This window comes from Rhipicephalus microplus, chromosome 7 (genome assembly GCF_043290135.1).
Source record: "Rhipicephalus microplus isolate Deutch F79 chromosome 7, USDA_Rmic, whole genome shotgun sequence".
Lineage (NCBI taxonomy): Eukaryota > Metazoa > Arthropoda > Arachnida > Ixodida > Ixodidae > Rhipicephalus > Rhipicephalus microplus.
The window spans coordinates 50,743,271-50,770,993 of record NC_134706.1 but is presented as its reverse complement, the minus strand read 5'-3'; the positions used below and the strand labels follow the sequence as shown (position 1 = coordinate 50,770,993).

At 45.6% G+C, this 27,723-nt stretch overlaps 2 protein-coding genes and 1 long non-coding RNA gene across 3 annotated transcripts in view; 2 read left to right on the top strand and 1 right to left on the bottom strand.

Moving 5' to 3' along the window:
• The window catches only part of LOC119179628 (sodium/iodide cotransporter-like), a 12,685-nt gene extending 6,950 nt beyond the window's left edge, over positions 1 to 5,735 (top strand). The window contains exons 3-6 of the mRNA XM_075868124.1: positions 259 to 310; positions 2,559 to 2,626; positions 4,064 to 4,221; positions 5,577 to 5,735. Coding sequence (XP_075724239.1) covers positions 259 to 310; positions 2,559 to 2,626; positions 4,064 to 4,221; positions 5,577 to 5,721 — 423 coding nt within the window. The 3' untranslated portion in view covers positions 5,722 to 5,735. The remainder of the gene's footprint in view (positions 1 to 258; positions 311 to 2,558; positions 2,627 to 4,063; positions 4,222 to 5,576) is intronic.
• Positions 1 to 27,723, bottom strand: part of LOC142767455 (uncharacterized) — a 326,266-nt gene that overhangs the window by 175,878 nt on the left and 122,665 nt on the right. The window lies entirely within an intron of this gene.
• LOC119179600 (sodium-coupled monocarboxylate transporter 1-like) lies at positions 5,735 to 27,723 on the top strand. Its single transcript, XM_075868122.1, has 9 exons — positions 5,735 to 5,930; positions 6,945 to 7,033; positions 8,754 to 8,863; positions 17,526 to 17,593; positions 17,679 to 17,765; positions 18,965 to 19,152; positions 20,018 to 20,118; positions 23,158 to 23,252; positions 27,543 to 27,723. The coding sequence occupies exons 2-9, from the start codon at positions 6,987 to 6,989 to the stop codon at positions 27,705 to 27,707; spliced, it is 861 nt and encodes a 286-aa protein (XP_075724237.1). The 5' UTR covers positions 5,735 to 5,930; positions 6,945 to 6,986; the 3' UTR covers positions 27,708 to 27,723.

The following is a 27,723-nucleotide window of genomic DNA, read 5'->3' as shown; positions in this document are numbered from 1 at the left end:
ATAGTTTATAAGATCAGAACAAGGACGAACTGAACACGCTATATTGCAATTGAACTTCTTCACGTCTTCCACACTACAAAGTGAAGTTCAGGGAAGTGTATCGGGCACGGCATTATGTTTTTCGAATGGAACATACTGCTTCCGCCAGCCTCGCAATGAGTTTATTTGTTGGGTATGTTGTAGCAACTGCGTGCATAGTAATAATGATGTCAATCTGAAGAAAGAGAAATAACACTTCGTACCATAACCTAAATGCAGCAAACACTTGGTGCCGTGGGCATATACAGTGCTGCTCTTGGAATTTCCACAAGTAAGATTCCTTGCGATTCCTTATTAGTTCTACCACAGTGCTCCTGTGAAGGATATGTCAAATATTCTCTGCTATTTAGTGGTTTCGCATTGACCTAAATATTTCATTGTGTACACAGGCGAGGTTCGGCAGGTGATTGGTTGAGCACGTCGAACAAAATTCGTGTTTTCTGGAATAGAAGACATGGAGCAAAATTACTTAAGCATTTGGGTTCGCGTGTTGTAGATAAAACATGGCGGAAGGCAAACATATAGCAAAAAAGAGATCGACAGTTTTATTTTGTATACAAATAACTTGAAAGCCTTGAAGCCTAATACTTTGTAATCATTAGTATTTATAGATGCTTAGCAATTAAAACAGAAAATTTAAAGTAACGGAGGATTTAGTTTTACCCATAAAAAAGAACACGTTTAGAGTGAAAAATAGTAAAGAAATACAGCCATGTACGGATATGTGCAAATTTTCAAGAAATTATTGACTGGGCTGAAGGTAAAAATCTCCATGATTTTGTAGTCATAAGGCGCTGAGATAGGTCTCAAAAGTATTTAACCTTACTATAAATAAAACAGCAATGTTTTTCTTTTCAAAGATAGCATCTCACAGCGTTCAAACGTGCTACAAGGTAAGGGTGTGCAGACAAAGCACAGACATGGAATGACCGGGTAGAGTGCTCACAAGAGCCAACCCATATATTTACAAATTATCGCACATAATGAACTAACTCAGTTCATAGTTGAGTGTCTAGTTTAATAGAAGAGCACTATGACGCCGGTTACTATACAGTAATTGATCTGAACGTGTTTTAGGGCTATCTAAAAGAAATTGGGAGGCACAAAGGAACCACGAATAATCCGGCCCGTTGTTCTCTTCTGTCCTTGTGCCTCTAAATTTTTATCATATATTACAAGGAGCAGGTGTTGAGCAGAACGTCGGAATTTCGGATGAGTTGGTAAGAGCCCTTTCTAAAAAAAAGGCAGATGTAGAGGCACGGGCACAAAAAAGAATATAAATGACAGAAACTGTAATTTTGTTCATTTTATCTGTTTTCTTCTCTCTGCATTTCCACACGTTCCTCCTTTAATCAATCATCACTAATTTAATGAATCAAGTATACGGGCTCACGGCACTTCCGTTAAGTTTGGTGCTGTGAGCCTACATCATACAATGAGAGCAGCAGGATCTCCAACTCCTTTCGAATGATTTCAATAATAATGAATAATGCAAGAAAATATTTTAACCATACCCGGAGAGCAGTTAATTAGGGCTTATGCAGTGAGTAAAAAGAAAGAATCGCAGTCCATAGTTTATGCGTACACTGTGCGAAAGAGCTGATATTAAACAGAAGCTGTTCTTAGCGAAATATCACAGGTAAAATTGACATCATGTGAAGAAACACGAGAAAATAGCTGTGCATTTTCGTGGGATGACGCATGCACGCTTTTTTTGTGTTTTAATCACCATGACATATGTTTCGTTTTTCTCAACTCTGGAAAGCATGTTCTGCTTATACTTGAGCAATAATTCAACCTAAATACAGAACATAGACTTCAGGTCTGCAGAACAAGTAGTGAACTAAGCAGCTTGTCATTATGGTGATATGAAAATATCACGTGATCACCGCTATAAAGCGAGAAAAGAAACACGCAGTCGGTACTTTTGTGAGAAACTGAGAGTTACTTTTACAAAATACCACGTTAAAATAGAAAGCCTGTGAGTGCTGAAATGGTTGAGCAATGTCTGATAGGTCGGCTGCTAACCCGCAGGTCGCAGGATTGAATCCCGGCGGCGGCGGCTGCATTTTGAATGAAGGCGAAAGTGCTGTAGGTTCGTGTGCTTAGACTTAGGTGCACGTTAAAGAACCCCAGGTGGTCGATATTGACGAAGCCCTCCACTATGACGGCTCTCATAATCATATTGTTACGTGTGTTACGTGTGCATACATGTGGCAATATAGTGGTTTTGAGACGTCATACCACACATATCAATCAATAAATGTTCGATAGGGGACAGGGAACAATTATTGTGGCAATAAAAATGAAGTTGGCGAGCGCACAGACCTAAAACGAAACTGTGTTGTATGTCAAACTCACAAATGTTCATTTTATTTGTTGAAAAGTTGAGAGAAAAATTTCGCTACTACAAAATGCAACTCGATTTTTGAAGACTCATGTGACTTTTACGAGACTATGCTGAGACTTCCTTATTTTGTTCGCACAGATAATAAGATTTGCTTGGTATATTTTTTCAGTGTTTCCCGTGCCCCTTGTATATTCTAACATCATCATTGGCTTGGCCGGAACAGTATACACAGCATTGGTATGATTCTTTTTTTTCCACTGGTAGTGCTGAAATCGCAGTGAAGGTGATGCATAGTTTTTCGGCGTGAATCCCATCTGGGCTTTTAATGTTGTTTCAGAAGTTCTAGAAAAGTATGCGGTTCTACTAAAAAGAACTTCATCACATTCCGTTCGTTGGTGTAAGAGCTTGACGAATTAAGGTACAAATTTTAAATATAAATGGTAATAATTTGTGCTTGAAAAGAAAGCCAGTGACAGAGCCTCTGAAAGCCGGCACAGAACGCGTTTCAGTATTAGGGAAGCCTCGCGATCGCAGTAAATTGTTTTGTTAGGGTTGCGCGCAGGAGGTGAATTGTCGAACTTATTTCAGAGCTCGCGCAACCATTAGGAATAAGGCAGGAAAGTCTGATGCGTGATGTACAAAATACAGTGCGACGCTAGCGATGAACAGTTTTTGTTGACCACCAAGGCTTTGTGTGCCGATATAAGTATACAGCGTGGGTTGCTTGCAGTATTTTGAGTTCCCGTCCCACGGCCAGAAGTTCGTGCGAATAAAGCTTCTCCTTCACACCTGACGACTGTTGTGCAATGCCAAGTTCAAAGTAGGTCATTTATAAATATTACTTCAAAAAAATTGCTGTTATAAGCAATAACGCCTATTCCGCTTATCGGAATCGGGTCGATACTTCCGCAAAACCTTGTGCTGAGTACATATTGATAATTCAGTTATTGATAGAAAGAACGTTCTCCCTCTCTGCTCCAACGCTTCATTCTTTTGAGGGTTTCTTTGTGGTGCTTACAATTAGAAAAAATATATATCCAGTGTCTGCAATAGACGCTATTCTATTATTTGACTGACTCGAATGAGGCCTATTGATTTTCTTATTTTAAAACGTGTAATATCGGCACATTGCTATCTGCTGAAAAGGCTAGGCACTCAATCATCATCACCACCATCATCATCACCACCACCACCATCACCATCATCATCATCATTATTATTATTACCATCATCATCATCATCATCATCAACAGCAGCAGCCTGACTACACCCATTGCAGGGCAAAGGCCTTTCTCATGATTCGCCAATAAACCCGGTCACGTGCTTTCTGCTGCCCCGTTATACCTGCGAACGTTTTTGATTTTTACTTGTTGGTGTGTAAAAGCACATTAGAAAGAGACATAATTAAGCTCCTAGTGACGCAAATGATTGCGCAGAAGGTGAATGCTTACGTGTGCACAGACTACATTCCGAACAAATGTTGACAGCCCATATTCATGGGCTGACCCAACGCGTTCCATGATCGTCTCTTCAAACTCCACAAATCATTCATCCAACATCGTCTTCTGATCGGCAGTATCTCACACACACCCTACATTTCGTGACTACCATACTCGACAACACATATGCTGGACTGTGCCTCAATCACGTACTAACGTTTTTCTTTTGTGAAAGGGAGGACTGCGTGGCGTGGTTTGGGCAGACTGCGTTCAAGCAATGGTGATGTTTTTGTCACCAATAACAATCATTGCAAATGTGGTTCATGACTCCAGTTATGCGACTCCACCACTGAGGTCCATTACAGACTTCAACGTCACAGAGTATATGTTCAGGTAAGGATATAAAACTACTCCAGAGCACGTAAATCTGCGCGTTTGTAAAAACTGCAGTACATTTTCTCCTTTCTGGATTGATAAGTGTCTATAACAGCGCATGCGCGTCACATTGTGCTGTTAAGTGAACTGGACGCTCAGAGAAATCCCACAGAGAGAACGAGAAAGCTTAGTTTTCGCTAACACCACTACAAACTTTAGTCTCCCTGGTATCACCATGCACCTTACGGAGGCATAATGAATATGCCGTCAATATACAAACAGAAGAATTAAGGCGTATAGGGCAGTTCACAGATGCACTTGTAGTAGATATTAAAGGATAGTTTGAAACTGGCATCGTTACGCACACAAATGTTCCTTCCCTTGCAGCACGTTTGCAGGTGATGATAGCATAGTCGCGAGAACTTATTTTGTTCTACGTCAGTAATTGAAACTAAAGCTTTATACTTTATATATTTTCTCACTGTAGTGAGCAACATTACCGAAAACTTCCAGTTTTCCAAACATTCCTTATCGTCAACTAGAAAAAAAATGACCCAAATGCCTTTAGTTGAAGACAAGGGTGTACTCGAATGCATGCAATATCGAATCAGTACTATAGATAAGGGCCATTAACTGTTAGGGTTATTGTAAGCTAATTGTTAGAGCTCTTTGAGAAATTGTGATAAGCTATGCTCACTGCTGCATCGGGCAGAGCAGATATTAAACACGTGCTCTTTTTAAAAACAGACTCCGATATCAGCTTGGGGATGGCACAAATCACCAATTTAACCCGAGGACACAATTATGATGACGCGCAAGAACCAGTACTAGACAACTAAGTTGGGAAATAAGCTAGATTACGCTCGCTCCCAAAATTTTTTGGCAGGGATGTTCTTGTATCTGTCCGTTACCCGAACCTTGTCACAAAACTTCACAATGCGGCCGCCAATTAACACTTCGTTAACCACGAGACTGACGTCTTGACAAGCTACACATGTGCAATAACCATGCACGCGCAAACAGCGCGCGTGCGGTAACCACTGAGCAAGCGTGCGGGCGTGCTCGCCGAGTATAGTTATCGTGGACCCACCGAAGATAAATTGTGCTGTCGAAATAGAGTTCGCCCTTCACGAAGCGATGCTAGCTGCTAAGCAGGAGCGGCAGCGGCGATGCAAAGCCGACGCTTCGTACACGCCCAGGATGGTCAAGAGCAAGAGTTTGTGACCACGTGTTCCCATCATCTTCGCTGTCCTTTTAGCATTGCACTTCCAGTGCAAGGCTCGGCATTCTTTTTCTTTGGGGCATATCAAATGCTTCCAGAGGTCAGAAGCGCAAATGGTAATACAGATAACGGAATCTTGGCACTCTTTTAGAATGAATATGGACATCACGAGTGACGACACCTTCTGGAGTTGCCTTATTGGTGGACTACCATACATACTGGTACGTATGGGATTCGACCAGATGGTCGTTCAACGATACATGGCCGCCCGGAATCTACGTGCCGCTAAGACGTAAGCGTCCCTTTACTTCATAAGGATAGCAATAGGTGTAAGTTTGTTCCAACCTGTATCTTTGTTCCTGTGCCATGTTTCAGAATAGCCGTTGCAGGTGCAGCCTTCGTCGTGCTATTTTTTCTATTAGTGAGCATCGCCGCAGCGTACTTGATATATTGGTATAGGGACTGTGACCCTTTCGTCAAAGGTGATATCACGAACTACGATCAGGTTAGTAAATATTTATGCATAACTAATTACTTTTATGAATACTGGTAAGCTGTTTCAAATAGAACAGTTACGTTCAGTGCCTGTCCAGGTTTTTCACTCTTGCAAAAGCGTAGTGCTTGATATATACAATTGACGTCTAGTGATTTGCTGTTCAGACTAATTCTCGCAGACGTACAAGTGTTTTTCTTCCGTTTGCGTTCGGGCACCTATCGATAAGAAAGGTAGCGCTTTCATTGGAGTGTTCGAACTAACTTGTACACTAAAACGCCTGTTGTTGCGTCCTTGATGAGATTTGTAATAAAAAGGTATCATAACGTTTGAGGAGTCGAAATGGCTTCTGTTGTTTGCCTAAAAGCTAATTGCTCATGAACAACCGTAACGAAAATTCGGGTGCAAGCAGTATGATTGCTCAAAATATTTAGGGCTGCATCGAACGATGTAATCCGATTTAAGTAAAAGCTGCTCGTCGATAACGGTCCAAATATATATGCAAAAAGTGCGCTTAATTTCATTAGTACTAAAATTTAAACGAAATGTCCATTTTTTCTGCTTCCTGGCATATCTCCAATACTATCGATTTTAGAACGAAAACAACTGCGTTACGAAATAAATGCTCGGTTCACATAGGAAGTACATATTATTGCTCGGTTCATTAAACAAACTTGTTATACAGCCCTGCCTTGTCCAGAGCTGTGTTCTGCCGTGCTTTAACTAAGAAACATGTTGGCAGGCTGGGGAGCGTACGCAAGTGTTTTTCAGTGAAGCGAAGCTAAATGAAGCTTCCACTTGAAAAATTTCAGAGCTTCCGAAACATTTATGTCCAGCTCAAATATCTGCCGCCTTTGCTTTGAAATACCTCACAGCAGGACTAGTGAACACGTCAAAAGGACTGCTTTTATGCCTCCCCATTGTTGCAAACAATATGTGTGCGTTAGTTTGAATGAAGTACATAGAGTCTGAATGTCGAAGCTCTTTGCTTTCCAAAGCCGCTGGCAACGCCACTTCCTCTTACAGATTGTACCCTACTACATAAAACAAAGTTTTTCCAACGTTTCAATGCTGCGCGGCATCTTCTTGGCAGGACTCTTAGGTGCCACCACAAGGTCAGAGGTATTGCCCTAATTTTTTCTGCCACTTGCAATATGTGGTAAACGGCTTTACAGTAGGAAATGTCACTGTTGTTTGATTCTTCCGATGTTTCTAACAACTCTTCATAGTGGAACGTGCCTTTTCTTTATAAGGCGTGACAGTTTGTTTAAAACGTAACTGAAGGGGTGGAAACTCACCGCAAGAGAAATTCAAGTCTTGTTTATTTCATCATTGCAGAAACTCTCAGCCAAGAATACTTTACTTGGTTTAGAAAATATTAAAAATTTTATCTTGGTATTGTGGTGGTCTTCTGCCACTGCCATATATGTGAATAAATTTATTTAGGCTGATGTCGCGTAGCCTAGGTTTATTTTGTTACTTCCAGCGCACCTGTCTTACAATGACTTCTCGCATATGAGCGAATACGCTAACTCTGCCACTACAGACACGCAGGCTGCTACAAGAAAAAACCTAGCACGCCAATGTTCTCTAAGGCGTGCATTGAACAACCGCGGTGATTTTGTGTCACGTGTGTGTGTGTGTCACGTGTGTGTGTGCGTGTGTGTGTATGTGTGTGTGTGTGTGTGTGTGTGTGTGTGAGCGTGTGGGTGTCAGTACGCGCTTTCTTCCTATTTTCGATTGAATGTACATTGTTTTTCATGCTAATGACAATAAAACCTATAGGTGGAGTTATTGAGAATCGCCAAATCAAGGGGAGCTTTTTACAATTGCATTGAAGTCTAAGCTTTGGTATACCGAGTAATACATCTTGAAGTGTGACGTCGATCCAGAGAAGCTAAGCCAGCTGGGTAAGGGTGCTGCTGTGAACTCACCAGCACCTCATCAGAAAATAATGAATGGAACCAGACGACAACGAAGCCGGAGACAACTAAATAATAAGGACACGGAGATTCCGTTCTGTAAGAGATGCAATATGTTCCACTTGGTCTAGACGCGCGTAAATGCTCAAAGAAAAAAAAAACGAATTATCGAGAACAGGTTGGACTGAAGTGCCAGCGTGTGTTGGCTTAAGAAGTTTATGTGTATGTAGGACGTAAAGCTCCCGTTTTGAAAAATCGAGTGTATACAAGGTGCCAAAGTTATACGAGAGTTGAATTAAAAGCTGCATTTGCCACAAGGGCCCACGCCACCAAAGGCACTAAAACTTGAAAATGTGCACCAGATTTTTTTTTTGCAAGTGCCCGTCACCAGATTCCTAGTCCACTTCACAGGGTTAATTAGATAGTCTAGAGATATCGGAAAATAAAACATTTGGCAAAAATCATAAGGTGCCTATATAAAAATAAACATGCAAAATGATAGACTGCCATCTTCGCAATGCCTTAGGTTTAGTGGCATCACTTGGTTCTCAAGCTTCACTCTGATATAAGTTTTAAAACGAGTGTTTGAGTAGAGAAGATGCAGGCCTAATGGACTGTTTGCGACTAACATACCTGCGGCTTTCTTTCTACTGTTCTTTCAGAATGTGCCTATTTCACGTTCACCTCACCTTTGCACAAGTGAACGAAAGACACCTGTAGATTATTCACTTCATGGACTTGATTATTTTTTAACGTATTCATAGAGCTATGCATCACACAATATGTTTTGCCTTTTCTCATTTGTTTTTCCTGCCTACAGTAGACGACTAATGTCGCAGTATTCATATTGACTTTGATAAGAAATTTGACAGTGTTTTTGGCCTAATCATGCGTATTTTAATGTGAATTGCAGCACTGTATCCTCTATAGTGAATTCTCACGCAGCGACGTTTTACATCGACGTTGTCGGACTGTACTTCAAGTTCAGTGAGCACTCTGCCGTAAACGTCATGCGCTTACTAGGTAAGCGACAAGAAATGCGTCTTTGTTATTAGAAGGTGGCGCTGCATGCAATCATTGTGGTCGTTAGGATGCAATCGAGCCACGTCATTCACTGCTGTCCACACTGCAAAGTCTGCAGGCCGACGCTAGCTACTGTGTTGGGTGGACCATCATCATGGAGAGACGGTGGCTTTCGGTTGAAAGGATATGAGTATGCTGGCCAAGGCAGTTGTGTCAACAGAACAATATAAATCATTTTAATAGTGTTATGGCTCAACGCCTAAGGCTCAGCCACACCCTTGAATAGAACCTGTCGCGCGACTATTCGTGACGGGGGACCAAAATGCCATTTAAGGCAACTGATTTTCACCACCTTTACTGATACCATGCTCGTCGCCACACCAAATACGTGATTATTCACCTTGCCGTTGTGTTACCAGGAAGATGGCAAGATGGTCCAGTTGGATTACATCCATAATTGAAAATTTTGTCGAAGCGCACCAAAAAACAGATTGACAGAAGAGGCTGACAAGGATAGCGCTGTCTTTGTCAGACTCTTCTGTCCATCTGTTTATGGCGCGTTACCAGTTAACTGTCATCCTGCTCCGGCGCATCAAATTGCTAAGGCACGTTGCCGGGCTAGTTGGTTAGGGTTGATCTTTCATATGGCTATAGCGCACTTCGACAATGTCACAAAACACACACGCACGCACACACACACACACACACACACACACAAACACACACGCACACACACACACACACACACACACACACACACACACACACACACACACACACACACACACACACACACACACACACACACACACAGTGCTAACTTGCAACTGATGTTTTATTTTCGATCACAGGTATTACTTGTACAATAGCAGTACATCAATAAAACCTAGAAAACATCATGTAAAGGTACTGTACACATGTCATCACTGGTTACGACAGTCTGCATTCGCCAACGTGAAAGGGATAGTTCTAGGTGCCTCTTTTCTTCAGCTGACGAGGCTAACAGAGTCTAAGAGAGTCTGTTCCTTTGACTATCTAACGCGTGTACATAGGCCAAACTGGATGGTGTGAGAACCAAGGACTTAGAGAACACCAGTACAACGTAGAAAAAGCTGTAGCTGGTCATTTTTGAGTTCGCTGTCAGAAATGTGGTTGAACCCTCATGTTTCGAAAGATCCGTGTTCTCGATAAGGCCCGTGAGAAAACGACGCGTGGAATTATCGAGGTCCATGAAACTGGCAAAATGAAGAAAAATGTGCGAGTGTGGCTTTCTTTGCCTTGTCATCTGAAAAAAAAGCAGGTATCTGCAATGATCGCGTTGACGCTGGCGAGTGCAGATTTTCTTAATTAGTGATTCCATGTGCATGAGTTGTGCTGTACCTTTTTACAATGCTTTTAAAGTGCCAAGTATGCTTACTGGATCACTCCCACACTGTAGACTGGTGCACGTTCTCGTAAAACGTACATTCGGAGAAACCGACAGCGCTGTACGTATACGTGCGCACGCAGTACGATTAGGGAATGGGTAAAGGTCACTGGCGCATAAAAAAGACTTATTCCTTCAAACATGATAATATATAAGAACGTAATTATACTGCCACGTTCCATTTAACAAGTTTTTGTTATCGTTCCGAAACACCACACGATTCTCGACGCAAACCGTGTCTGCAGGTTTCTAGAAGGTTCCGGACTGTAGTAGATCATTTCGATAAGATCACGCCCACTGTGTGAACGGTACAGATTGTTCTGGAACCTACGTCACCGCCAGCGATAACGCTAGAACATTCGACGGCAAGGGTATAAATGCCGACGCGCTTCGCCGCTTGTCAGTTGTTGAGTTGTTGATCGAAGCCCGGCGCTGCGTTCGCCGCTATCAGTCCGAGACTGCTATCTGTGCAAGACTGCTGCTGTAATTAGGCTTTCCCTTTACCGGGCACAGGTTCGCCCAAATAAACAGTTAAATCCCTACACGAAGTTTTCCGTCTTTGGCCACGTCACGATTCCGTGACATCTGGTGGAGGTGCTGCTTCGTTCATGTACCGGACGCCCTCGTCAAGCCGTGAACCCAGCCCCCTTCGCGTAGAAGACACCGACGCCAACCAAGAGCAGCGAACGAGCCGCCGACAGCAAGGTCTCCCACCGGAGTACGGCCTGCTACAAGACAAAGCGCGGAAGACCAAGACCATAACCTCGACTGCAGCGACAATGACAACCGGAGCGTCCCAGCCCGCGATCGTCATTCATCAACCCAGGGAACCACCAACGTTCCATGGCTCATCGTTTGAAGACCCGGAAACCTGGATAGAAACATACGACCGTGTGGCCGCCCTCAACCACTGGGACTACGAAGAAAAGCTCCGTCGTGTGTACTTCTACCTGGAAGACACCGCAAGGACCTGGCTAGAGAATCGGAAGTCCACGCTCCGAACGTGGGATGTCTTCTGCGGCGCATTTCTTCAAACGTTCGCAAGCGTCGCTCGCAAAGAGAGGGCCGCTGCTCTACTCGAGACCCGGGTTCAGCTACCAAATGAAATGGTTGGAATTTTCACAGAGGAGATGACCCGCCTGTTCCGTCACGCTGACCCAGACATGCCTGAGGAAAAGAAAGTTCGTTTCCTCAGGCGAGGGGTCAAACAGGAGCTCTTCGCGGGACTAATGAGGAATCCACCGAACACTGTCCAAGAATTTGTATCCGAGGCAACCACCATCGAAAAAACGCTGGACATGCGCACCAGACAGTATAATCGTCGCCTGACTCCAGAATGCGCTGCTGCTCAAGCCAGTGACTCCGACGACCTACGTGAAACGATCCGAGCGATCGTGCGGGAAGAGCTGCGCAAACTGTTGCCTTCGGCGCAGCCTCAAGTGGATTCGATCGCCGACATTGTGCGAGAAGAAGTCCGGCAATCGCTTCGAATTCCCGAAACACCGCCGCCCGAGCCAGAAACTATGAGCTACGCCGCTGCAGTGCGCTACAACGCTCCTTCCCGTCCACGCCAAAACGCCGCCCCGTCACACTTCCGTCGCCAGACGCCACCGCCGCCACCACCCCAACCGACGTCCTACCGTTCCCCAGTGGGCCAGCGCAGTGCACCGAGGAAGACTGACGTCTGGCGCACCCCTGACCATCGCCCGCTCCGCTACCACTGCGGCGAGGCCGGACACACATACCGCCGTTGCCAGTACCGACAGATGGGACTGCGTGGCTTCGCCGTCAATGCACCGCGTCCGCAGCCAGGAGATCGGCCACGTGACATCGCCGACTACCTGGCAGGAACTCAATGGACACCACGAAGTCCTTCCCGTTCGCCGTCGCCCAGCCGCCGCAGGTCACCGCACCCCCGGCAGTACTCTGGCCCAACGCGGGGCCGGTCTCCTAGCCCGTATCCGGGAAACTAAGGGCAGCAACCGATGGAGGTGCGGTTGCTGTGCGACGAACTACCGAAGATCCTCCGACGACGACGCCGACGCGACGGAGCTTTTTGAACACAACCCCAACCAGGCAAAGCCCTGAAGGCAAAAGCTCACTTACCGAAGGTGGCCGGACGACGCAGCATGGAAGCAGCGGAACAAGCCGACGCAGCCGTGACCCGACGCCACGCCCTAACTGTAATGCGAGACGGCGAACTAGCCACCTCGACGTTCTTATCGACTGCCACAGTGTGACCGCTCTCGTCGATACAGGAGCCGACTATTCTGTCATCAGTGGGTAGTTCGCCGCGAAGTTAAAGAAAGTTAGGACAGCTTGGAAAGGCCCTGAAATCCGCACAGCCGGAGGTCATCTCGTAACGCCTGCAGGAATCTGCACTGCGAGAGTCACCATTAACGGACGTATTTATCCTACAGACTTCGTAGTCCTACAGCGTTGCTCGAGAGATGTCATCCTTGGCATGGACTTCTTATGCCTCCATGGTGCTGTCATCAACCTAAAAACAAGGTCGATAACGTTATCCACAGAAGAAGCACTACCACCGCGCACGCCGTCAGGACACCATGCCTTGAATGTGCTGAAAGAACAAGTCACCATTCCGCCTCGCTCAAGCGTCATTATTTCAGTCGGCGCTCCTAAATCACCTGACTTGGAAGGCGTCGTTGAAGGGAGTCAGCATCTGTTGGTCACCCGAAATATTTGCGTCGCAAGAGGAATTGCAGAGCTGCGGGGAGGCAAAGCAACGGTTATGCTCACGAATTTCAGCAATGAGTACAAACATGTGAACAAAGGAACAACGGTCGCATACATCGAAGAAATTGTCGAAGCCACCAGTGCTTTCGCCCTCGCCGATTCTGCGGAACCTGCTCAGAGGAACCAAGCCCCTCCCATAGCTTTCGACGTCAATCCCAGACTTCCGAACGATAAGCAAGAACAGCTCAAGGCCCTGCTCCTGCAATACGAAGATTGCTTTTCGTCGTCATCGAAAATTCGGCAGACCCCAATCACGAAACATCGAATCATAACCGAAGAAAATGCCAGACCACTCCGTCAGAGTCCATACAGGGTTTCGACGCGAGAACGTGAGGCAATGAAGAGACAAGTTGATGAAATGTTGCGAGATTACATTATCCAGCCGTCCAAGAGTCCGTGGGCGTCCCCCGTGGTGTTAGTGAAGAAAAAGAATGGGACCCTACGTTTCTGCGTCGATTATCGCCGCCTGAACAAAATCACAAGAAAGGACGTGTATCCTCTCCCACGAATAGACGACGCCCTTGATTGGCTCCATAACGCCAAGTACTTCTCGTCAATGGACGTCAAGACTGGCTATTGGCAAATCGAAGTCGACGAAAGAGACCGAGAGAAGACGGCATTTATAACACCGGACGGCCTCTTCGAGTATAAGGTGATGCCCTTCGGTCTTTGCTCAGCGCCTGCAACTTTTCAACGCGTTATGGATACAGTACTGGCAGGATTGAAGTGGCAGACTTGCCTTGTGTACTTGGACGACGTCGTCGTGTTTTCCTCGAGTTTCGACGAGCATCTTCGGCGCCTTGAAGCTGTACTTCAAGCCATCAAGACGTCTGGACTCACACTGAAGCCAGAAAAGTGCAGATTTGCATATGAGGAGCTCTTGTTTCTGGGACACGTTATCAGCAAGTCTGGAGTTCGTCCCGATCCACGGAAAACAACCGCTATCGCCGACTTCCCGCCGCCCACTGACAAGAAAGCCGTGCGCCGATTTCTGGGCCTGTGTGCCTATTATAGGCGGTTAGTGAAAAACTTCGCCCGGATCGCCGATCCTCTCACTAACCTTACCAAGGCCGACGTGGAGTTTAAGTGGGAAACGCCGCAGGAACACGCTTTCCAGGAGCTTAAACATCGCCTCCAGACGCTTCCGTTACTTGCCCATTTCGACGAATTCGCCGAGACAGAAATACATACTGACGCAAGCAGCGTAGGTCTTGGCGCCGTTCTTGTGCAGAGGGCTGACGGACTTGAAAGGGTTATTAGTTACGCCAGCGGATCGCTATCCAAAGCAGAAGCAAATTATTCCACAACAGAAAAGGAGTGCCTCGCCATCATCTGGGCTACGTCGAAATTTCGTCCCTACCTCTACGGCAGGCCCTTCAAAGTTGTGAGCGACCACCACGCCTTGTGTTGGCTAGCCACCTTGAAGGACCCTTCAGGTCGCCTCGCACGATGGAGCCTGAGACTTCAAGAATATGACATTACTGTCATTTACAAGTCCGGCAAAAAACACTCCGACGCCGACTGTCTCTCTTGTGCGCCTGTCGACCAACCGCTACCCGACGACCCGGATGACGACTACTTCTTGGGAACGATCACTACCGACGACTTCGCTGAACGACAGCGGGCCGACCCGGAACTTAAGGCCCTAATAGAATACCTCGAAGGCAGGACCGCCGAAGTCCCGAAGGTATTCAAGCGCGCACTTGCGTCGTTTTTTCTACGAAACGGTCTTCTACAAAAGAAAAACTTTTCACCGCTTCGGGCTAAGTACCTCCTTGTGGTGCCTTCAGCTCTGCGACCAGAACTGCTGCAGGCCCTGCACGACGATCCGACGGCAGGGCACCTCGGTGTTTCTCGCACGCTCACGAGGATACAAGAAAGGTACCACTGGCCGCGTCTTACCACCGACGCACTCGTTATGTGAGGACATGCCGGGACTGTCAGCGACGCAAGACACCGCCGACAAGGCCAGCGGGACTTCTGCAGCCAATAGATCCACCTTGCCGACCTTTCCAGCAGATTGGTATGGACCTACTGAGGCCGTTCCCGACGTCGGCTTTCGGAAACAAGTGGATCGTGGTAGCTACCGACTACCTCACCCGCTACGCCGAGACAAAAGCCCTGCCAAAAGGCAGTGCATCCGAGGTAGCTAAGTTCTTCGTCGAAAATATCGTCCTACGTCACGGCGCCCCGGAGGTCCTTATCACCGACAGAGGAACGGCATTCACTGCCGACTTAACTCAAGTGATCTTGGCATACAGCCAAACAAACCACCGCCGGACGACAGCGTACCACCCACAGACCAACGGCCTCACCGAGCGGCTTAACAAGACGATCGCCGACATGCTGTCAATGTACGTCGATATCGAACACAAGACGTGGGACACCATTCTTCCGTATGTGACCTTCGCATACAACACGGCGGTGCAGGAGACGACGCAGATATCTCCATACAAACTGGTCTACGGAAGGAGCCCGGCAACGACGCTCGTTGCCATGTTACCCAACGTCACCGACGAAGAAAACCTCGATGTGAGCGAGTACCTTCAACGCGCCGAAGAAGCCCGACAACTTGCGCGTCTTCGTATCAAGAATCAACAGACGACCGACAGCCACCGTTACAACCTTCGACGACGCTTCGTGGAATACCAGCCCGGTGAACGTGTTTGGGTGTGGACGCCGATACGCCGACGTGGACTAAGTGAAAAGCTTCTGCGACGCTACTTCGGACCGTACAAGGTGGTTCGACGTCTCGGCCCACTTGATTACGAGGTTGTCCCCGACGGCATCACGAACTCTCAACGACGCCCATCGCGACCTGAAGTCGTCCATGTCGCGCGCCTCAAGCCGTTTCATGCACGTTAACAAACTGAAACAGTGTTTTTTTTGTATTATTGTTATATTGTAATTTATTCATTGTATTTTCTTGCATTATTATTGAACCTTCATCTTTAGTTAAAGCATCGGGACGATGCCTTTTTTCAGAGGGGGGCGATGCCACGTTCCATTTCACAAGTTTTTGTTATCGTTCCGAAACACCACACGATTCTCGGCGCAAACCGTGCCTGCAGGTTTCTAGAAGGTTCCGGACTGTAGTAGATCATTTCGATAAGATCACGCCCACTGTGCGAACGGTACAGATTGTTCTGGAACCTACGTCACCGCCAGCGATAACGCTAGAACATTCGACGGCAAGGGTATAAATGCCGACGCGCTTTGCCGCTTGTCAGTTGTTGAGTTGTTGATCGAAGGCCGACGCTGCGTTCGCCGCTATCAGTCCGAGACTGCTATCTGTGCAAGACTGCTGCTGTAATTAGGCTTTCCCTTTACCGGGCACAGGTTCGCCCAAATAAACAGTTAAATCCCTACACGAAGTTTTTCGTCTTTGGCCACGTCACGATTCCGTGACAATACTCTAATGTTCACCCACAATGAAGTTTTGAATTATTTCTCAGTTGAAATTGCCGCATGAATGTTTCTAAACATAAGAGAGCAATCAAAAATGCTGACCCGCAACACATTCATACACGCCTTGAAGGTAGATGAAGTGAGAAGCTTTCACTTCCAACAAGCCTTTTGCTTTCGCGCTGTTTTTCCGGCACCACTGAGACGTATTCGGGCACTCTTGGGTGATTACGGTGATTCTAAAAAGCAGGTCTTAGATTAGAAAAGCACTTTGATCACGCTGAGATGGATAAAAAACGAAGCAGTTTACCACGACCACGCCAAGCTGAAGAGAAATTGAAGCTGGTTGACCTGAGGGGTCTTATGCGGCCATCTTGGTGAATATTAGCTATTTGATTGGCGTACATATAGCGGTGTCGAACCGCAGCCCATCACAGACAGTGTGATAATGTCTCAATTACAGGTTCAGAAACTGATGCGCAAACCCTGCTCATGCACTCCGGTAACTGGACGGATGGTTTGTCGCACGTTGTCGGCAAGCATCCGCCTGGTAAACTCGTTGAGGCGGCTGCGTGAACTGTCTCCTTCGGGGACTGAGGCTAGGGTAACGGTTGCTTTTCGGCGCATACCAGGTTACACAATCGGCGCGGAGAATTTAAGCTTAGCTTTTAAAGGAAAGATATCACCACCCGCCCCCAGCGTTCCCCTTAGCTGAGGCTGTGGTGAACTCTACTTCACTATAGCTGAGGCTTATACTGGGAGTTTCGAAAGAGTGCTTCTTGACATCCTGTTCAAGGACTATTTGGAAGAAAGGCACTCACGCTCAGTGACAAAACATCACGCAAGTTAATGCAGCCTGGCAGAACATGATAAATCTAGTCATTACATGAAAGCAAGTAAGGGTTCTGAGTATAGTTAGTGAGGTTTGTGAAGCTTACCTCGCTTTCAAAAAACGTGTCCCAGCTTTTTGTTCCAGCGTTTCCCTTTGTGAAAACGCTATATCATATTCCGAGTAGATTTGCTGAAGCTGTGAGCCTGGCAGTTACATTAGTATGGGGATAATAATTTTTCCAGCGTTCGCAAGTGGAAGCATCATGACCTTGTTTGCCATCGCTGTTCCATTGATGGGTACAGCCACGCAGGTATGCAATTTAAAATGCCATGTTGACTTTCAGCTGGATTATACAATATACTGCACCGTAAATAAATATATTTACTCTGCCACAGCTCTTCCTCTCCCTGTACGCATCGGCCTCAGGTCCGTTCGCCGGTCTCATCCTTCTAGCCATATCCTCTCCCTGGGTCAATGCAAAGGTATGTCTAGTTCGGTTTGTCTCAGTGTGACATGAACCAAAAAAAAAGGAAAGCCTCTTTTTCGGGAATCTCGAGAGCATGGCTCAAAGGGAAGCTATCTGTCGTGATGATGTAGTGTGGACTTTCGTGGCTGCAACTCTATGCAATAGTATTCCATTGCATGTAGCTAAAAACACACATGCACCACCTTAGCCTCGGGAATGCTTATAAACACACACACACACACACACACACACACACACACACACACACACTCACACACACTCACACACACACACACACACACACACACACGCACGCACACACACACACACACACACACGCACACACACACACACACACACATACACACACATACACACACACAAACACGCGTGCATGCACACACAAGGGGGCCCCTTAGCAGTATTATGTGTGTGTTCCTCGCTGGTAGGCGTCTATGTGTGCTATATTGTCATTAGACGTCCACAATAATTACACCTAGGAATATATCCAAAGTACATTGCGGAAGACACCACAACCCTCACTACTATAGCGCACACCTCACATTCTAGCTTGCTTATCGTCTTCGTTTAGAGGAGTGTATGCTTGCCTCGTATAAGAGACGTTCTGAACACAACGTAGATGGGTGCTCTCCGAACAATACCCAAGATTAAATATCACACGTCTTGTATATTGAAAAAAAATGCGAACGAAAGTGGTAAATTCTGTTTTAGGCGTAATACTGGTGGCCCGAGCAACACGTGAAATTCTTGACTACCTTCTGAGCACAACTGGTGAAGCACGCACAGCCTGTTTTCTTTTTTTTTCAATATTGAGACAATGTATTTCTACAAATATAATACTGACCAATATTGACTTTTTTATCTTGGTAGGAAGCGCAGCAACCATTAAACGAAACACACAACACAAGCGCTTAACTTCAACCTAACGTTTATTGCAAACGTCAGAGTTTGTAAAGGGAATGAAAGAGAAAAAATAATAAAAGGCAAAAACAACAAAAACCACATGCGCAAGTCAGTCCCATCATACCAACCGGCCTGATAGAATTCTTTATCAACTTTTTCTGTTGAAGTGAAGGGTGTATTGGTTACGTATGATATCGAAGCATATCCTTACGTTAGATACGGACCAACTGTGACAATAATTATTATGAATTGATAAAAATTCGTATAGTTATATATTGACGAATTTCGCAGGGTGCTGCTTGGTCGAGCATGGTGGTCTGTTTGCTCCAGTTGTGGCACGCGGTTGGCAAGAGCTTATTCTCCAAGCCACCAGCGCCAGCGTTTGTGGGCACACTAGATAGGTGCCCTCTACTTGAGAAGAACAGTAGTTTCGGGACTGAAAATCTCGGAGCCCCGCCACACACTGTGGTGCCAAGCAGGTTTGTAGATGAGGCGAACGGGTTCAACAAATAAAGTAAGAAAGACACGTGGATGTACAAAAAAAGACATCATTCTTAATGATTACTTATGGCACCATGCTGAAATGACATAAAAGGGGCAGCAAGGCCAGCCCACTCCCACGCCTTAGGTATTATGATGCTAGTGTGAAAACAAGACAAAGCCAAGTAGCGTATTCAAAATTTGTTTTGACACATGTGGTGCAGTGGTTTGTGAATACACAGGTGCGTTGGGCAATAAATAAATGATAAATAAATAGAAAAAATCACATACACCCGTATGTGTTTATATATATTATATTAGGTGTTTATTATTATTCTATTAGGTGTTTATATATATTATATTAGGTTTTCGAATAGCCAAAATATGGCTATTCGAAAATTTCACGCATGGAAATGCACGATGACAGGAGCCACTCAAACGGAATCACTAATATAGATGACACTTGTCGATACAGAACTTCAAGAAGGACTCCGAAATTTCGACTGCTTCGGGTTTTTAAAAACACACCTTACAACTAAGTACATCAATTTCAAAAATTTCGCCTGCATCGAAACGCCACCGACGAGAGTGGAATTCAATCCCGTGAGCTTCAGAAGAACCCTAGCCAGAACGCCACCACGACGGGAAGCTAGTGTGATAAACGTGACTCGAGAAAAAGATAATCTAAAAGATGAAAAAAAATAGTGCACAAGAACGTCACTGCATTTTGCCATATTGTTAGAGGTACCGAGGAAAGGTCTCAGCCTTCCATATTTGGTCAATCTTGAGGCAGTGTCATCTGTGACCTGCAGCCTACTAATTGAAAGGTCTGATATTGCGTCTTTATTTTGTTGTTTTCTACAGATCCCACATATTTCCCCTGTATGAACTCTCGTTCTTTTGGAGCTCATTCATTGGTGCCCTACTGACAATCCTGCTTGGAACAGCTTTGGGCGTATTAACAGGTAAGCAGCTTGTCACTTTGAGAAAGTCATTAAGGCTAATAATTCCGCGTGGCATGGCCGTCATTAGTGTCCACCAAAGAATAAAGTGAAATACCAAAACACGCTTGTGTCGAAATGGTGCTATTTTACGCTTTTGTTAAGCAAATATCAGCTTCATTCAGTAATAATCGCACCAGATTTCAGCGGCTAAAGGAATGACTTATATTTGCTTCTCTTCGAATTTTGCAGAAGCCGATCGGCCAAGTTTTCAGAAAAACTTGTTTTAATGTTTTATTGGTAGCATATAAATATATATTCAGAGTGTGACTCTGATGAAGGCCATGCCATGGCTGAAACATTAGTAAACGCCTTGTTTACGTTTTCAACGTGTGCTACCTTCAACTTCATTCAATACGAAAATTTCTCGGACCTGTCGGATATTCTCTTGAAGTTACAGACAGACAGACAGACAGACAGACACAGACACAGACACACATACAGACACACATACTGACACAGACACAGACACATACAGACACAGACACAGACACATACAGACACAGACACATACAGACACATACAGACACATACAGACAGACATACAGACACATACAGACAGACATACAGACAGACAGACAGACACATACAGACACAGACAGACAGACAGACAGACAGACAGACAGACAGACAGATAGATAGACAGATAGATAGATAGAGAGTTAGATAGATAGATAGGACATGAAGTCTGTTTCTTCCTTTGTTTCTTCCTTTTTTCACATTTTTTTTTCTTCTCATTCTCTCGCACACTCTGTCACTCATCAGAATTATTGCATTGCACGTTGGTCAAATGACCGCGCACTTGTGTTCTGCAAGCGGAGCAGAAGATGGAGAAGAGAAAGAAGCGGACGAAGAAAGTGTGTGGGGGCTCATGATCATGGTAATTTCTGTTTATGCGTCAAAGGGCAAGCTGGAATTTAACAACCCTCTGTTAATGTCTAGAGGTAAAAATGGCCCTTAATCGAGTATTTCGGTCCCAGTTAGCTATAGTCTATACAGGTAATATCATAGAGTTCTAAGCTCACCCATGGTGCAGAATAATTTAGTGTTGTGGATAAGAATGAGTATTACTTGAATAAATTTTATTTGAAAGCAGAGGATAATTTTTTTTTGCGGGGAGGAAGGGGGTTACAGTACGGATTAGTAGCAACGTAGTTTTGTCAATATTGCCAACACGCTTCGTTTTACATGCCCTCTGATATTGATTTCACCATGCGGTGTGACAAGAGTAAACCAAAGAACATACTGTAGCGATGCTGAGGCAGACAGGCTAAAAAAAACAAGCGTCTTTATTAGGGCGAACTTGTGCCCACGAGTCTAACGACTATGGTCGTCGAGTCCGAGTAGCCGAGTGGCGCAGATCCAACTATATTCCTCTTTCTCGTTGCCCGAGCGCACGAACGCGGGGCGCATGCCAGCCGATTTTTGCTGGTGCTCGTGCCACGATTATTGCGGCGGGCTACTTGAACGTGGCCAAGTTGTCGCGGCAATACCATAGCACAAGAACACCATAGGCCAAGTGCGACTATAAGACACCCATGTGGACGCTTAACGTTGTATTCAACTACGTAAAATAATTTATTTTAACATGAAAATATTTTATGCCGTGTAACACCATGGATCCCTTGACGTGTCTGTTATGGATACGATGTTGTAAATTATAAACTAGAAGCACGCAAAGGAAAACGTAGAACAAAATGTTCCGTCACCGTACGTTCGAACCTACGACCCTTTGCTCACTAGCGTGGCCCGAAACCACTCGGCCACAGCGCGATTGTTTTTGAGCATGCTAACTGTAATCTTTTTATATACACCATATACTATATTTATATAGACCGTGCACTTTTGGGGGTCCCCAGGGCTCAGCGACTTCAGCGTGTTTTTATCACCACTATGGCGAGATTGATCGAAGGTGACGCAGAGCTGCGCTCTTAATGTCTTCGTTGCTCTCGTTGCGATGCGCGCACACCTCTACGTTGCGTGGTCACTCATGCACGCACACTTATCTCGTAGTTGGGGTGCTTTGTACGCCTTGTGCTTTCACTTGAAGTTTGATTGATTGATATGTTGGGTAAAACGTCCCAAAAGCTTTATATGATTGGAAGAAACACCGTAGTGGAGGGCTCCGGAAATTTCGACCAGCTGGACTTCTTAAACATGCTCCTAAATTTGAGCACGCGTGTTCCTCTGGAAATTCACTTTCAAGTTACAGTGCATGAAGGTCACTTCGCTCGCTGCAGCGGCCGCATTTTCGAAAGAAGCGCACTGCTCACACACCAAGTAACGATTCTGACAGTTGTCTTGCTCGTCTTAGGTACACTGGAGCGGTCGATTTGTGCTTGTTTCATTGTGTTTAGGCAGCGCGCTTTGCGTGTGGAGCCGTGTCTAGGGAGCCTTCATGTTCGCGCCTCCGTGCTTCTGGAGGCACAGAGGGACACTGCTCCCTTGCTGTGGCACTTGTTAGTCTGCGATCTACCAGTGTATGCTCATTTTGTGGGTTTTTTCTGCATGAGGTGCACGTTTTAAGTTTCGGGTTGTTCGCGTAACGTTACATTCTGTAGCAGTATCTTTCACTCATTCGGCCTTGTGTCAAATGAATGCACAATAAACGCTCAACTACCTCTGTGAAGACACGCTTCCCTTTTGTATTCTACCAATCTCTATTACAAAGGGATCAGCCATGCCTTTCTTTACTATTTTTATACCGCACAACCGACTACACGCTTATTACGTTAAGCATTCTTTCATACTCTTCCTCCAAACTGGCTTGACTGTAGATCTCACTGCCAAATTTTCTGATACCGCACTTCTCATCTGGTACGAGAAGGACTTCTACTGCGCAGCTTGATCAGGTCAGGCTATATTATGCCCACTAAACATTTCTCATCTTCACCGAGGAAGTTATTGGCATGAACAGAATCAATAGTGTGGGTTCACTTTGAGATTATACCTTGTACGTGTGTCGTCTGTGTTCAACAGTACAATTTCTTTTGCGTTCTAAAGGTGGAGTCAAAGCATGCGGAAACAACGTGAGTCTGACAAGTCCACTCTTCTTAAACCTGTGGAGGCGCTTCAAGTTTTTTGCTAACATAAGTCAGGTGAGCACAACAATACCTGTTAATATTGTTGAAGTCTAAAGGCGCAAAAAAGACGATTGCCATGCAGCGCTAAGTCCAAAACACGTGAAATATAACGGTGGTTATTTCCATAAAATGACAAATATCATTTGCGAACGTTACTGCGTAAAATCAATGTAGTTTTGACATGATGGCCGTGAAAGTGTAGGTGCATCGACAATTCAGAAACAAGAAATGTGTATGATTAAGCTCGACTAGGCACAGTTGTGCAATCACCAACTTGCTTACTTGGCTACACGTGTTTGTCGTCGTAGCCGAAACGCCGTTTGCCAGCAAACATACTACGTGCACTCATTACCATTGTTTTGTTACATTGTGTGACTGTCGCTGCTGCTGACGTGAAACACGCCAGGCAGCTAAACTACCAACAGACGCTCGCACTGACGTGTTCCTCTGTAAAGTGCCCTTGACAACTTTTTTTGGCACTGACGAACAAGCTGGGGGGGGGGGGGGGGGGGTGGAGCTTCTGCAAACGCCACATTACGCGAAGTAGTCCTATTGGGCGCGTGTCTCGTAACGCATTGGGAAAGACGGGGATGCACCATCAGGAGGCAGAGCTTGTGCAAATGTCACATTACGTGAAGTAGTCCCTGGGCATGCGTCTTGAAATGCTGTAGGAAGGACGGGAGCACACAATGAGCTTTTTATGCAGATGCATACGAATAGGCCACTCAGCGTTAGAGGTACACGTAAAAAGGTGGAAATGTCTCACGCGTTCAAAAAGGTGAAGTCAACACGAATAAATTAAAAAAAATTGACGGCAGATCCACGAGGTGAATGATGATGAGATTGGGTGAAGCTCCTGGAAGTAATACTGCGAAATTTTCTTCCGTTAATTCACCCGATAAAAAACACCTGGCGTCTTTCGTTAAGCAGCTTGCGTCTTCTTTTTGTTTTGCTTTAGAAACATCTGGCGTCTTTTCGTTTTGTGTTTAGAAAACATCTGACGTCTTTCGTTGGTTTATTTCGTCAATCAACGGCGTTTTGGACAAAAATTTTTTGTTGTTTATACACGCACAGGAAAATTTCACCAGGCACTACCTTGGAGGTAAACAATGGCTGCTACTGCAAATGAGAGACAGCAGAAGTCGGCTTTTAACACTACTACTTCTACTAACGTTCCTTACTGAACATGCCAATGGCTGCTAATGGGGAATGAGAGACAGGAGCATTCGTATTTTAGTTAACGCGCACGCCACGAACTTCTAATTGTTCAACAAAGCACAGGAGAAATCTCCCACCGGCACCACCTTGCAGGTCAAATGTAACACTTGTTACACACTACAGGTGCAGCTTCGCCCCTAAAAGTGAATATCTTACTCGTGTGAGCTGAATCTTGTCTAAAATAGCTCCACGGAGAAAATAGAGGAGAAACTTTCATATTTCACGTTGATAATACGGGCGCTAATGTGCAACTACATGCACTGGCGGCAGGGTGCACGCAATTTAGCTCTGTAAGGAAAGTTGTGACCATGCTACTTCCATGTTCACCTCGAACGATGTGGAAGGATATTCAAAGAGGTAGATACACCAGCCGACGAACTCTTTCGCTGCAGTCTCACGTACAACTGCAACTCAACAATCAAATTCTGCGTGTATTATCACGATATTTCCCCTCCTTGTTTCAAGGTCACATGGAGATGCACAGGGGAACTCAGTCGAGTAGACGAGTAAAGTTTTCCTTTTAAAAGGCTATAGCATAACATATTTAGCGGCTTTACATCAAGGTTTCTTACCATGGTCTGGCAAGCCGCTGTTACTGGCCGACATATTTATGTTTAAAAAGTAAAAAATAATAATTTAATGAGACACAGAGGGCTGAACGTAAGGGCATGCAGAAGAAATGATTGGATTGGACGAAATGAGTACCTAATGTAACAACGTTCTTATATGCTTGGTTGTTTTAGGGTCACTCACCAAGTACGACTATGTTAAGCTGACGAGTTCAATGCATACATGATACGTTAACGATCACGTCTGCAAAATTTTGCAGTGCTACGCACCGCGGAAATGGGCCAAATTCAAGATGAACGCCACTTGCCCTTCCTTTTGCGGGCGCACTCCCACAGAATAGACAGATTTAGGTGCACGTGGGCAGCAGTACAGACCTGGTCTGTAATTGAAAATGGCTAGCAGGATGCTGTGGACGCGCAACTAAATATGTCTAATGAGGGCATGGCTTAGCCGTAGGAATCGTTGTACGTAGACAGCAGTGATGTTACGTCAGTCTACTGTGCTCTGACGTGGCCAGCAGTAGCACGTTGATTGATATGTGGGGTTCAACGTCCCAAAACCACCATATGTTTATAAGAGACGCTGTAGTGGAGGGCAGGAGAAATTTGGACCATCAGGGGTTCTTTAACGTGCACCCAAATATGAACACACGGGCCTACAACATTTCCGCCTCCATCAGAAATGCAGCCGCCGCAGCCAGGATTGGATCCCGCTACCTGCGGGTCAGCAGTCGAGTACCTCAGCCACTAGACCACCGTGGCGGGCCCAGCAGTAGCAGGTTACACAGCGAAAATTATTTCACATCACATGTGTAGTTCATGCAATTTGTTGCTTGAATAGATGAAAAAAATTAACTTTATATATTGGGAAACAAAATAGGAACGCGCGTGCTTTTTAATTTTTCTTGTGAATTACAATGACTAATGTGCATGCGTTCGTGCCCATTCGTACCCGTTGTTAGCATACCTAGATGCAGTTTATCCTCACAAGTTCTCCGACGCAAACTGCGCCGCTTGTGGGCAGACCATTACATTAGCACACATGCTCTGGGAGGACGGGTCGCTTGGACCGACTTTTAGCAAAGCCGAGTGGGATGCACTTCTGCGCTGCCCATAACTTCAGGACCAAATCCTGGCCATCCAGTGTGCCCATTGACAGGGCCGTCAGGCTAGACCTACTCGTCTCCACGTGAGTGTAGCCGTGAGGTGCATGGCGACCCCATCGGCTGCACTGGACCATAATAAAGTTCTCACTCACTCACTTACTCACCGGAGTTAATGCATCAGGTAGACGTCAGCCCTCGATACGAAATAATGGTTCTGCGCTTTCGAACCCTCAATGCGTTCCTCTAATTCACCGCGTATACGTCGAAACGAGCATGCACGGAGGCATACATGCCACAAAAACAGGCAGTAGACAACAAAACAACACTGGTCAACAAAGAAACACTGCTCGCGTGCTCGAGGGTTGGGCTCGATTGGAAACATCATGCGCACGTGACCGTTTGCTGTGATGCCGGAGAGGGTAGGGAAATATTTGACCTCCGAAGGCTACGCGGAGTGAGTGCCAAAGGTTTTGAGCTCACCCCCCAACACCATGGTTTCGCGCCGCTTCAACATTCTCTGTCAGCTCGTAACGAATCTATTGAAAAAATTCTGGTGGCCTAATGATCTTTGTTGAGCACACAACTGCCAGCCTCTCACTAGAGCTTGTTCTGGGGCCACAGTGAGGCGCCCTCTGAGGTATGCAAGTTTAAGGCGACTGAATTTTGCATTGCCAATTCGCTAACTTTGTTAGTTATATAGTCCACGCAGCTCTTATTAGTACTTGTGAATCCTTAGAACTTACCATAGTACCCCCGCTTTCTGGGTTGAGCAGACAAAACTTAAGGTTGAAAAATGTGCAGTCAGCGTTTTGACAAGTGAGCTTGTGTCCATTAAGACAGTAGTTGTGGCCTTAATGTTTGTGTCATACTGCCCTTACGAAAACAATTCTACTTGTCAAAATAATAACTATAGTGACATGAACTGTTCCAACGTTTAGCCTGCATGTTCTCCTGGATACACGCATTATTTGAACCAGGTAAGGTGTGTGTGTGTGTGTGTGTTTGTGTGTGCGCGTGTTTGCGTGTGCATGCGTGCGTGTGCGTGTTTGCGTGTGCGTGCGTGCGTGTGTGTGTGTGTGTGTGTGTGTGTGTGTGTGTGTGTGTGTGTGTGTGTGTGTGCAAGGGTGCGTGCATGGGTGCGTGCATGGGTGCGTGCGCATAACGTAATGGGGATGGATGTGTCCTTGATGTTCCAATAAGAGATCTCATACTCTACCAATAAGCAGCCATGTATCCGCATACGATCCTCACACGTCAGTAGCAAGGTGCGTCTCCTTGCGTCGCTCATGCGCACACCTCTAGCAGTCATAATATTGTGCTGCTTCCAGCACTTGTAAAGGCACCTTTACAGCACGATAAGCAGCTGCACGATGGTTCACTAATACCGTTCTGCCATTTTGTCTTCACTTTAGGTTGACAAAGAAAGCAAAAATGGTGGTTCGACTTTGCTTCACAACGACGAAGATGTTGGGGAGAAAACCAGTCGTGTCACCAAGATGCGAAACAGCGAAGAAGAAAAATGTATTTTTGCATCTGGGTTACTAACAAATGCCGGGACAAATGAACTCTCGTTATAAATGTTCAAGTTACGAG